Source organism: Uloborus diversus, chromosome 5 (assembly GCF_026930045.1).
Source record: "Uloborus diversus isolate 005 chromosome 5, Udiv.v.3.1, whole genome shotgun sequence".
Lineage (NCBI taxonomy): Eukaryota > Metazoa > Arthropoda > Arachnida > Araneae > Uloboridae > Uloborus > Uloborus diversus.
In genome coordinates, this window is record NC_072735.1 from 89,404,559 (window position 1) to 89,418,251 (window position 13,693).

The 13,693-nt window shown below is 31.9% G+C and overlaps 1 protein-coding gene across 1 annotated transcript in view; it reads right to left on the minus strand.

Annotated features, from left to right (window-relative positions):
- The window catches only part of LOC129223003 (protein turtle-like), a 114,578-nt gene that overhangs the window by 24,137 nt on the left and 76,748 nt on the right, over nt 1-13,693 (minus strand). The window contains exons 6-8 of the mRNA XM_054857566.1: nt 11,443-11,733; nt 8,252-8,542; nt 7,273-7,575 (exon numbers count right to left, since the gene is read on the minus strand). Coding sequence (XP_054713541.1) covers nt 7,273-7,575; nt 8,252-8,542; nt 11,443-11,733 — 885 coding nt within the window. The remainder of the gene's footprint in view (nt 1-7,272; nt 7,576-8,251; nt 8,543-11,442; nt 11,734-13,693) is intronic.

A 13,693-nucleotide genomic window follows, 5' to 3' on the forward strand; every position in this document is an offset into this window, starting at 1 on the left:
ATAATAATTTTTATTTTAGCATATTTTTGGTTTACAACATGTAAATTCTCACATCCGTTGCAGGTCACACACCTTGTGTGACTGTTTATGTTGCTTAATATCTTGTTTAATTAAAAGTATATACTTATTTATTGATTACTCCTTTCACAAGTGTCTCAAATACTAATTGTTTAAGTATATTTATTTTTTTAATATTGTGTTTTAATTCGTTTTAGTAGGACAAGAAGTCATGTCTCACAATAAATTCTCATCTCCGTTACCTAAACACAAATTACCATTCCTCATTAACACGTGACAGTGATGACATAAAATTTTGTTTTCCATGATACAAGGGAGCTTGTACCATGGCAGCTTGTACCCTTGTTTATTTTCAACCATTGTTGAAGTTGTGAGATTTTTGTCAAAAAACAAAAAGATAGATTTTGCTTTAAAAACTTAATATGGTTATTCTGACTTCTCACCTCCGTGAACTTGAACTTCAGAGACGTAAATTAATCTAAAACGGGCTGATGTGTGCATCAGATGGCTTCCTTTCACTTCAATTTAATGTATTTTCCCCATTATTGGCATTTTTAACGTAAATCAATTGTTTACTCTCTAAATACCACCAACAGTGGCGAAATTGAAACCATATTTTAAAAAATCGACAAATTAGTCGACCAAAATACTGGCGATATATCGCCAAGTGTCCGCCAAATAATAACACCACTTGAGTTTACATCGAAATTAACAATGATTCCGCCCCCCCCCCAAAAGGGGCAAAATACCCCTTTAAAAACACCCGAATGCAACCAAAAGGGGAGGTGCACAACTAGACCCCACTAGGAGTCTACGTATTAAATTTCAACTTTCTAGAACATACCGTTCTTGAGTTATGCGACATACATACGCACATCCACACATCCGCACATCCGCACATACGCACATCCACACATACGCACATCCGCACATACGCGCATCCGCATATCCGCACATACGCACATACATACATACGTACATACAGACGTCACGAGAAAACTCGTTGTAATTAACTCAGGAATCGTCAAAATGTATATTTCGCGTGTCTATACGTTCTTAGGCATTTATCTACGTGTGGTCGAATCGAAAAAAAAAAAAAAAAACTCAACATTCATTCGGGGGTAAGTAAAATGGAAATTAAGGTCGGTTTTTGAGTGAAATTTTTTTCGCGAATACAATACTTCCTTTTCTGCAAAAGGAAGTAAAAGGAAGTGAACATATTTTCATATGCTCAACATATTCATATTGTAGCAACGAAGGAAAACAAAATCCCTGAAAAATGTATCTTTTAGGCCTACATTAATGGAAACTTACTCACCTCCGTGACAGACCTTAACAATGTCATTATTTCTGAGGTAAAAATAAATGATGGAGGGGAAATACATCAATAATAGGCATTCTATTAAAATTATAAAGTGCCAGAATATCTTCAAATTTAGTAAATACTATTTTTTTACATACATTTGAAACTACTAACTAAGCCGTACATTAATTAAGAGAGCTTAATATCATATTCCCCTTTTAATCACGAAAATAGATGTATGTATTCTCATAAATAGCTTAATCTTTCCTTAAAGTTTCCTAAATCATCTTTCTGTGCAACGATATATAGTTCTTGAGAAAGTGTTTTTTTTTAATCCCAAATTCTAGAGTTATACTTAGAAGTAAAGGCAGCCGTGATTTTGACCTACTTGAGGAAAAAAGATAAGCATATGTTTTCTTTACCAATAATAAAGCTGAAAGTCTGTCTGGATATCTGTATCTCTGTGTGTCTGGATGTGTGTGACAAACACAGCACCTAGACCGTTCGGCTGATTTTCATGAAATTTGGCAAAAAGTTACTTTGTAGCATGGGGTGTGCACCTCGAAGCGATTTTTCGAAAATTCGATGTTTTTCTTTTTCTATTCCAATTTTAAGAAAATTTTACCGAGCAAATTATCACAAAGTGGGCGACTAAATTACGAAATTTTCATAACATGAACCCGTATTATGGGCAAGCAAATGAATATATCAAATTGGCGAGAAAATCATCATAAAATTGTTGTAAATATAGAAACGAACCAAATGACCCCTTGATTTTCTACTATGTGCAAAAAAAAGCCGCCGCCTATTTCGGAAATGCAACTGAAACAGCGCTGGTTATTTTAAGTTTTTGTTTTTTTTTTCAATACTTTGTTCCTTATCCTTAAATTTCCTGCAATTGTTAAATAAATTGTATTCATCATAAGCATGTTTATTTTTGACTAATCTTTACCAATATATAACATTATGTAGAGAACTATGCCGCTGTCGTAACTCTAGGTATATGAAGACCGCCGTAATTCTAGTATTAGGGAAAGTTACTTTGAAAAATTAAAGTAAGGTGACATGTAACAGTTTATTGAAGTATTATATTAATTAAGACAGCCGAAAAATAAATTTTATTTCATTAACCGTATTCAAATATGATGTTTATTTATTTATTTATTTATTTATTTATTTGCTAATTTGTAATAAACTAATTGTTTGGAAAAAAAATACCGTACATTACTCTCCGTTATGATTTCTGAAAATAAAATACTTTTGAAAATGGACGAATAGTTAATTAAATACCTTAAATAAATATTTTAAAATTTACAGTACTTACTATTCAGAAATACCCATTTATATTTATTTCATTCTTTTCAGTTTTTAAATAGGGGAAAAATGTATTTTCATTTTTAAGAGTGCAAGCGGGAAATGTTTCATTTTTCTTTTCTAAGCCTTGTAACCCCAATATTCTTTGCTTTTGAAAAAAAAAAAAAAAAAAAAAAAAACAACGAGAAAGCAAAATTGTTGTTTCATATTTTAAGAGAAAAATATCAACACTGAAGTATATATAACGCTCTCAGTTTCTAATCAAAATTAATTGGATTGTGTACAAACACTTTTAATTAGAAAAGTAAAATTAATAATTTTTCCATATTTATACAAATACAAAAATAATCCTGCCTATTAAAATTATAAAGTGCCAGAATATCTTCAAATTTAGTAAATACTATTTTTTACATACATTTTTACAGTGCGTATTTTTTTACATTTTTTTACATACTCGTTTAAATTTGGGAAAATATTATAAACTTTACCATACATATCGTTACAAAAAACATGTTACACTTTTTCAATTGCTTAATAAACTTTTACAAAGAATGAAAAAAAAAAAAAAAAAAAAAAAAAAACAAGAAAATACGTAATGTAATTTAAAAGAACACAATTCATTACATTGTCCAACCCAGTTACATGCGCAAGTAAGCTTCGAACAAATATGCTAAAAAAAAAAAAAAAATTGAGAATGCCTAACAGGTAAAAGCATCTTGAAGTTAATTAAAAATCATACTTCTTTCTGAAATAACCTTGAAAAGAAAGACTTAAATCATTAACTTTGCTTTTTGAAATTCTTCACGAAAAAGCTATTAATAAAACTAATAATAGTCATAAATCCACATCTTTTTTCGAGGTTTGTATTTTTCTACTGATAAGTTTGATATTGAAAACCGTTTAATCTTAATACATGTTAATCTTAGTCTTATATTTAATTAAGGTGTTATAATTAAATAAAACTATTTTTCGTTTACACATATATCAGAATTAAAGCTGAACTATTTAATCCGTAATTCCTTACCATTTTTTCGAATACTATATAAGTTTCTTTTTTTTTCAAAATGTGCTTTATTATTATTATTATTATTATTATTATTATTATTATTATTATTATTATTATTATTATTATTATTATTATTATTATTATTATTATTACTATTATTATTATTTTTTTCCTTTCATTTAGTTTTATTCATTTTGTCTTTTTCATGTCAGTTGAAGAAGGGACCACTCAACCAGAGTCAGTGAGGTCTTTGTCTCGGAAATACACGTTCATTTAGAATACTTTCTATATAATTTCGATATCAATTCGACATCAAGCAGTCGACGTATTAAAAGAAAACTTTTTTGCTTCAAGTTCAAATAGTTGTTCCATTAATTAGTAATAGTTCCCTTCAAAGAATTTATAATAAAAAAAAACATCCAACATTTTCCGTATAATATTAACATAAAAGTATTTTTTAAACTTAAAATTATGTAATTTATTATTTCAGTTCACATCTTTTCTAGTGTTGCAACTATCTTTAAAGCGAAAAGAAAATAAAAAAACCTATAGTATTTTCGTTTTAGGGGTTTAATTTCTTTAACATGAGACAAATGTGATCTTCAAAAATTTTGGCTCTATATATTCAGCAAAATATAGAAGAGTTGAAGAAAAAAAAAGGTCTGCATAGAAAAGAGCTTACATCTGCTAGATTGTTCAAAATTTATCTAAGAAATATTGTGTTTTTACTGTACGTAATATGCTATTATACTTGAATAAAAATAATCTAAATACAGAAAGAATTCTGGATACTTCTTTCGCAAATTATAAGCATTTGATGCGACCCAAATTCAAATTGATATTTATTTAAACGCATGCATAAACATTAAGCAGCTACTATATCCTTTATCCATCCACATACATTGCGTTTAATTATATTCAATTAAACAACACGTAGAAAAGTTCGCAATGGAACTCGACAATAAAACCAAATAAATATAAATCGAAACTGTAGCAGCTTTGGAGAAGTAAATCAGCAGAAATTATTATCATTGTATCTTCTCCCAGATTAAGAACGGAAGCACGTTAAGAGCAAGTTGAACACCCCTTAATTAATTCCATGACAGGGACCATGTATATCTGCCCAACAAATATTCATTTCTGTCACTCAACCACTGTTTTCCTCGCCCCGAATTATTCATCCTTGTAAATTAATGGTTATCCATTCGTATTACTTTGCATAATTAAAGTGACATAATGGCTTAAGATTTAATTCATTAACCATATTAACCATAAGAAAAGGAATTCGCGGCTTTAGCGTAAAAATATATCACTTGCCGCATTAAGTCTTTTCAGGATAAGTCCTTTGAGCATGCTTGAATGATGATGGTAGGAATGTGTGATGATAACAATTGTTCTTTTCAAAGATAATATTATTCGAAAGCAAAACTTTTGAGTGAAAATGTTGTGTTATTTTCTCAAACTCGTAACTTGAAATTAATTATAACTTGAATACTTATAAAGTTGAGAGAATAAAATGTTTTACTTTGTTACTAAAAGGGACTTCCAATCATCTGCTTGTTCCTACTTCTAGAAAAATTATTTTATTTTTACCTAATGTAATATTTTTCACATTTGCTTGCTTATTCTAAGAAACTAGCGTATCTTTGCGGGACTCCTAACGGATAGCCAAAAATTCAGATAAAATTATAACTTAAGTGCTGTACGATATGGCAACTACTGTGTGTTTTGATCTCAACTTTGCGTCATAATGTAAGGATAAATCAGGAGAAAATGAACTAGACCACCACTTATAACTTGACAATAATATGCAATCAATAAATATGAAACATCAGTTAGTTTTCAAACAAATATTATAAACTAACATCTGTTTATATAGCCTTTTTTTTCAGTTGTGGTAATTTAATTGTTTACTGTCTTCATTTTTACTTCCTTTTACATAGTAAAGGGATTATTTTAATCGTGAGTGGTTTTCTTGGCCCGAGCGCACGTGCATGTGTACATATGAATGTGTAGAAGCCCAAAATATTCATTTTGACAATCCTCGAGTTAATTACCTCGAGCTTTCTCGTTTCGTTCGTATGTAACTATGTGCGCATGTGTGTATGTACGTATGTATATCGCATAACTCAAAAACGGTACACCGAAGAAAGTTGATATTTGGTATGCAGACTTCTAGTGGGGTCTAGTTGTGCACCTCGCCTTTTGGTTGCATTTGGATGTTTCTAAAGAGATTTTTTACACCTTTTTGGGAACAATCAGTGTTTATTTTTACTCAAACTCAAGTGATTATATGTTATAATTTGCCGAACACTTGGCGCGATGCATCGCAAAGTTTTTGATCTCCTAGGCTTGTCGCCAACTTAGTGATCTGCCTCCAAGTTGGAGACGAATTTGGCGAATAAATATTTTTCAAGTTTGGTTTCAATTTGGCGGTATTTAGAGAGTTATCCAATGCATCACGTTAAAATTTCCAATATTGGAAAGTTCAATTTGGGAAATTATTCGAATCTAATTGTGACAAATTAGTTCATATTTGAAATTTATTAAATTTCGTAATGTGAGTGACACGCCCGAATGAGGTAAGGTTATTGAATTTTTTGAAAGTCGCAAGTAAAAATCATTAAGTTAGAGTAAAAAGAAGTCACACATCACCTCGTTTGAGATAGAGTACACTTTTACTTGTTAAACTGGTACTGTAAATTTAGGAATTAAAATTTAAAAAAAAACGCAATTTTGTCCTCTTTATGGTGACTACGGGACAAAAGCGTATTGATACTAAAAGCCAACTTATTTTATAATATATCAAGAATAAAGGACATTTTTCCCCCTCTAGATATGTTTAATAAACAAGAACCACGTCCGTATTTTGTTAACTATATCGTTCTACCTTGACAGCAAAGATTCGTGAAGCCAATCTAAATGCTGACTTAACTGCTCCATGTTGTTGAGAAGATTGCTCAAGTTCGGCTAATCACAGCAACAAGAAAACTGTTGTATCAATGAAGTGTAAATGGAAACCAAAGACCATAAATATGATCTTTGTGTTGATCAAAAAATCAATCTATATTTGTGTTTAATCATGAACTTAGAAATTTCCTATTCGTTTCAGCTCAGCCGTGTTTAATTATTACTCATGCTAAAATAACTACTAACCAATTTCTCTAGTAATAATTCCTGTTATATTCGCTCTAAGTGATTAGGGGAGTAAGAATTGTTTACTGTGTGTGGTCTTTCAACATTATTTCTAAGGCTTGATGTAAATAAGAAGGCAGTATAATTTATGTAATTTGAAACAAATTTAAGTTTTTTATTTATTTATTTATTTTTTGTGGAGTTTTTAAATTTTGAAAAGAAGCATTAAGAAGCAAAGGGATGTAATTGACAAAAATAGGAATTTAAAGATTACAAACACAATATGCAGGAGGAACTCTCATTGCGTTTTCAAGAGATGATAATATTATATTCTGCAGGTGCTGATATACAATATAATTTAGACAAACTTTTCAATAAAACTCCATCTTTAGTTTAGAAAAGTCAAAGCTATAACTTTTTCCATTACATCCCCTTACTTCTCGTTGTATGCATTCCTTTGGAATGCTAACGCAGTCTATGAATGCGATCCACGCACCTTTTCGTTGGTCTGTTTGTTTGGAGTGTGACGTATTCACCCTGAGGACGACCGCTTGGCCTCGGCCTTTGGCATTGACAGCATACACTACGACGACGAAGCTCGTGGCAGGTGGAAGATCACGTGCCAGGAAGACGGGGATGTCGGCTGTATGGTTACCCCTCAGCCTGTGCATGGCGGTGTCGTGGACCTCCATCACAAAATGCTGCCGTAACCCGTTGTTCGAACCTTCCATACATTCCAGCCGAAAGGAATGTTGGGTTATGTTCATGATGGTGCAATTTTGTACTGGATCTGGTGGACCTGAAATTACACAATTGTAAGAAAGCGGTCAGAGCAATCCGAGAAGTGCTTATAATTACAATGATTAATTGCAAATTTTGGAATCTGAATTTGAAATTTCGCTTCATATATGTATTTTCTTGCCACCTGACACTTACAAAAACGTATGACTTAAAAAATTCAAAGTTACTGCTTAGTCTGATATTGTTTTATGCGTTTTTGGAAACAATAACAATGAGTTAAAAAATATTTAACTTTTATCAAAATAAGTAAATTTTATAATGTTTGACTTGTGTCTAATGTGCACAAGTTCAAATATTTCTGTTTATATGAGGCAGGGAGACGCAAAGGGATGCAAGTGGATTTTTTTTTTTTTAATTTTTGAGTAAAACGCTTTTGAAACTCAGATCCTATTCGTTTATTAAAACTGTTTTCTAAATCACCTTGTAGCAGCACCTAACAGGGCTACTAGTATTCTTTGTTTTCCGAAAGCAGATGCAAAGTTCGCTCATAACTTGTACTGGTTATTTGCAAATATTTATTTTTACCATTTGCATCTCTTTGCTTAGCGTTACCACTTACAATGTCTATGCTACTTCTTTCCTTTAAAAGAATAAGAGGACGGTTTTATAAGGTTTTAGAAATCCTTGTTATGAATAATGTATTCATTCATGCAAGTCAATTTAATTCACCTCACCTGCTGTGACTACTGTATAGACGCAGGGTTCTCTCTGCTCTCCAACGCTGTTGCTGCCCCAACATGCAAGAGTTCCATACTCGTAATCTGCCCTTGCAGTCACGGTTGCCGTGCTGCGTGTGCCCTCACTCCGAAACTGAGGCACGTCCTCAGCGCTCTCTCCACTCCGGTTGAAACTCCACCGAAAAGAAACGTCTGCCGGATCGGCCTCCACCTCACACAGCACTCGCACCTCCTCATGCTTTGTAGCCCCGTACAAAATCTTTTGGCCAGGTGCACAAACTGGGGCATCTGGAGACAAAAAGAACAGAAACTAAGACACCGAACCCTAATCACTATTGTATGCGTTATTAACGAAGCCAGAGTCTCCTTCTGTAATTATGTGTGGGGGGGGGGATAGTTACAGCGAGCAGAATTTCCACGGGGAAAAGTTAGTTAAAACAAGTTTCTCGTTTTATTGAAAATACATTTGTTAACTTAATGTTACAAAATATCATTGATGTTTCAGCTCAACTTAGGTACCTTTAAAATGCCATTGCTGTTAAAGACTTATGACTTTTATAGCGAGAAAAATCTGACCTGCTTCGTTATCACGTTTCTCAAAATTTAAAAATATGATGTTTTGAATGATGTTACTTGACAGATCAAAATCCCTTTTGAGTTGCAAGTAAAGATTAAAGGATTTAGAAAGTGGTTTATCTGAGGACGAGTACCTCAAAAGAGGAGGAATCGGACTTCGGCCTTAACTTAAGGCCCTTAAGAGGTGTCAACAAAAATTTCATGGCTCCATAGTCCTCCATTATTAGAAAGAAATTCCCTAGGAACTACTCTCCGAAGGTAAAATCGTAAGATTGACGCCATGACTACATGACTTAAATTTAATAAACACGTACTTCACGACTACTTAACCCAGACCCTCTGGTATCGAATCTGATGATTCATCCATATGGTCGTCTCGGGTTTTAATTTACAAAATTTTGCGCTTGCCAAATTTGTGCTCAAATGTTCTATTAAAATAATAAATTAAGAAATCTGATGAGTAAATAATAATTTAAGAATTTATAACTGTGAATTTTAGTCATTTAGTATACGTAAAACATTTTCAGTATTTAAACTTGGGTGTTAATACCTTACGTTTATTATAAAATTATTCTAAGTTAGTATATTGTATACATCCAAAATGTCCAGTCCCCTTAGTGTCCTTTTTTTGGGAGGTTCTACTAATTCCAAAAAACTCTGCTACGGTCAGGATAATTGCCGTTTAAATTTAAGTGTGGAACATTTCCAACCATATGAAAAGTATTTGATCTATCGCTGTAAGTTTTTAAAAATATAGTTGCTATCCAGCTGCAATAATGCTAAATGCTATGTTTTGAGTGTATAAGATAGCATGTATGTAGCATTACAATAATGAAGTTATGTCCAAGTTCTAAAATCATAATGCCTCGAATTCAAGAAATATAACAATTTATAGCATTCTTCGAGACATGGTTCTTATCCGCAAAAAGAAAGTATAAGCTAAAATTTATAACAATGCATTGATTTATCGATAAAAAAAAACTCGAAGTTAAAAAGTTACATTAAGAAAACATATGTCTTTTTTTTTCATGTTAGGAAGCCGTTTCACAGCCAACCACTCTAAAGCATAAACCCCTTTTACTTGCTGCGATCTAGCTCATTATGTAGTCAATGATACAAATAAAACAGAACACTTCAACAGATTAGCACTGCTTAACCCAAATCACCATGATAATAAGTATTATATATCAAATTACTACAATAAAAACCAACTACAACATTAACCAAATTACCATGCATGCCCAAAATGCAGCAGATTGTAATACTGATGTAAGATTTTGTTCTCATCTTGGATGGTGAACTACGTTTCTATCACTGTACTACGAAATTGGAAAACTTTTAAAGTCAAACCTACCTAATACATTTTGTTTGCCTTCTATATTGAATCAAGCTGTTCTAAATAAATATCACAAAGAGTAAGGAATAAATAACTTAAGATCAAAACTAAAAGGTACTTAGGAATGTAATTTAAAATAATATTATTCACAAAGAATTATATCTCGAAATCCATTACTTCACTTGTTTTGAGTAATTGGTTGAGTTATGTGGCGAAAAGTTTTCTGAATAAAATAGTAAAAGACATTTTGTCGATACGCTTGAGCTTTGTGAGCCATTCATTCCAACTTCTTTCAAGTTCTATTTATGCTAAGAGTTACATTTCGGTAGAAGGCAATTATGGTGAATACAAGTTTCTAAGAAAAAGCTCTAAAATGAATTACGGTCTTATATTCTAAACAGAAATGCTTTTAGATGTAGAACGATTTTAAAGCTCAGAAAAATTAATCATAAATTTTAATGACCCATTTTCGTACTGATGCATTTGCAAGAAGCGGAAGCTTAATTTTATTTATCTTTTGTGCTAGAAAAAAACCAGTCATTTAAACTAAAAGTTTGTAGATACAAGTAACACACTTTTTATGTTTCTTATTTAATGGTGCTCAGAAGTTAAAAATATAAAGAAAGGTTCTTGAATGAAAATTATAAATTTATAACTTTAGATATTTCAAACATGAATTATATTTGTGCATTTCTCTCAGGTAAAATATGGTAGGTTATATTTATTTCACAGATTTGAAATTCATTATAGTAATACTATATAGAAGTATAAAGAGCAACTCAGTATTGATAAATCAGTTCTTATTATACAACCAACCTGCACATAATAAAAATTACTTATTTTGTCATTCGTTTCTATCTTCATGCACTGAAGGATTGGTTTTTGTATAGCGGCGAAACAAGTTCATAATTTGTAAAAGTAAGAAATAACAATATATATTACTACATACATGTTTTTCGGGGTTTCATAGAACCCCTTTTCAATGCAAGCTAGTGACTTTGTGGATGAAAAGGCATCCGATATATGGACTTTTCATCTATTGGCCCATTTATTTCGTATTAAAAAAGGGGTTCCTTCTAACCCCGAAACACGCAAATGCAGAAATCTGCAATATGTGTACATTTATATGTTGTTGTTTTTTTCACGCACAGAGATATTCATTCAACTTTAATTTAATAATTTTTATGCATTTCCACGTCATCATAGTCAGAAAATTCACTGTCCATTCTAATTAGGCAACTATCGAAGTTTTTTTTTCTTATGCATAATAACTTACATTGTATAGAGAGATAAAGTGGCTTGCTTTCCCCTAATCCTTCTGAATTTGATGCTGAACAAGTGTAATGTCCTCTATTCGTCCTCTGTACCCTCTGCAATACCAGGGACTGGTTGCTGATAATCAAACCCGCACTGACATTGGTGTGCAACTCTCTTCCTTCAAAGCTCCAAGAGATTTCAGTGACCCAAGGGTTGGCCCTGATGTCACATTCCATGTATACGTCATTGCCTTCTTGAATGTGGAAGTGTCGGAGCTTGCTTCCGAGCCTTAGGACCAGCTGAGGGACATCTATATAAAAAAAATATATATTACTTGAATTACAATATTAGCAACGTATTGGACAAGTTTCTGTGCTATTTAAGCATCTAAAATTGAATCTGTTTTTAAACCGAAATTATTAAGTAACATTATGAAGTAAAGGGAAAAAATGATTATACATACTGATTATGCTTGCGAGGGGAAGAATATTTTTTTTACAGTTTGAATACTGAATAATTATCTTATCATTTCCAATAATGAATATTTTGACAGCAAGAAGAAAAATTACTACTCCTGGAAGTCTAGTCTTTATCTTTTACAGTCCGCATTTCATATAAAAAACCCGAGAAAAAGCAAAAAAAAAAAAAAATAAATAAATAAATTTGAATTTTGACCATTTGAATTCAAATTACGTTTTTCGCAATCACGAGTATGTGTGTGTATGTAGGCATGTGTGTTTATGTGTGTGAGGGGGTATGTGTGTTTGTGCGTAGGGGGTAAGTGTATGTGTGTGTAGGCGTGTGTGTTTCTGTCTGTGTGCAGGTATGAGTGTGTGGGTAGCTGTGTGTATGAGTGTTTGTGTGTGGTGGGGAATGTGTATGTGTGTGTAGGCATATGTGTTCGTGTCTATGTGCAGGCATGAGTGTGATGAGTGCGCGGGTAGTTGTGTGTAGGCATGAGTGTGATGAGTGTGTGGGTAGTTGTGTGTAAGTGTGTGTATATGTGTAGGTGTCTGTATTTATGCGTGTGTGTGTATGTATGTGTTTGTGTGTAGGTGTATGTATTTGTGTGTGTGCGTGTGTGTGTGTAGTTGTGTATGTACGTGCGTGTGTGTAGCATATGGATGCAACCTGGATACGGTTTTCGCTATAGGAGCTGCATCGTGAGGAGCCGGTCGACGGTGATACTGCAGGGGGTACTGGTGAGAATATAAAATGATAGCACATAAAAACAGTCAAGTGAAAACAATAAGCAATCCTGATTGCTCAAAAAAAAGTTTAAATTACATTAGTTTTAGAAAACATCAATTATTGCAAGGTTACATGCTTGAAATGATGATAAAAAAGAGTAAGTTGATTTGATGATATAAATATTAGGCGTTTATCTTTCATCTATGTGGTTTTAAACATAGATTTGTTACCAGAAGTTTTTTAGAACTTTTTTTTTGTTTAACTATTTAAATAAATACACATTCCGCATTTATTGCTATTAATTATTTATAATTATTGTAAAAAATTCCAGGTGGACTGTGACACATCGTGCAAATTTAGAAGAAACATGTATCCTGGTAAATTCTGCCCATTTTGCTTTAAGGCATGTGGGTCATTCCATGTCAAGTGATCCAAAACTTTTTCCCTCACCTTTTTGTATTTCTTTGAAATTTGGCTCATCTATTGTACCCTTTGAGGTTATCAAAAGTTCAAATTTTTAGATTTTTATCTCTGTTATTTTTTTATTTATGACACTTTGATTTTTCGAAAAACCCTCTTTTTTTCATGGATGTTTGAACATAAAATGGACGATAACTCAGCACTAAATATAGATAGAAAGATTTGGTAAAAATCATTTTAAAGTACATTAGTTGCTGTTTAATTGGATATGCAACATGACTAATTTGAGAAAATTTTTAGTTTTTAAAAAATGAAATTTTAAATTTAAATTTCTCAGAAAAGGTATAATGAATTTTTTTGAAAAAATTCTCAAAATTTTGTGTGTATTTTATCTTCATTTGTGCAAAGTTTCAAGTTGGGATCTCAATTAAATCATATTTTTATGAATTTTTAAATAAAATTTGACTTACGAAATAATGACATTTTTCAGATTCTAACAAGATAAATATAGGGTTCTCTTATTAAGGATGGTTTAGTAAGTAGTAATTGATCATGACTATGCTTGAAATGAGCTGACATGAATTTGTAGATTGGTACCCCCCCCCCCCCGAAACACACAACCACTTTTTATCTTTTTTTTTTTCCAAAACTGTATTTAA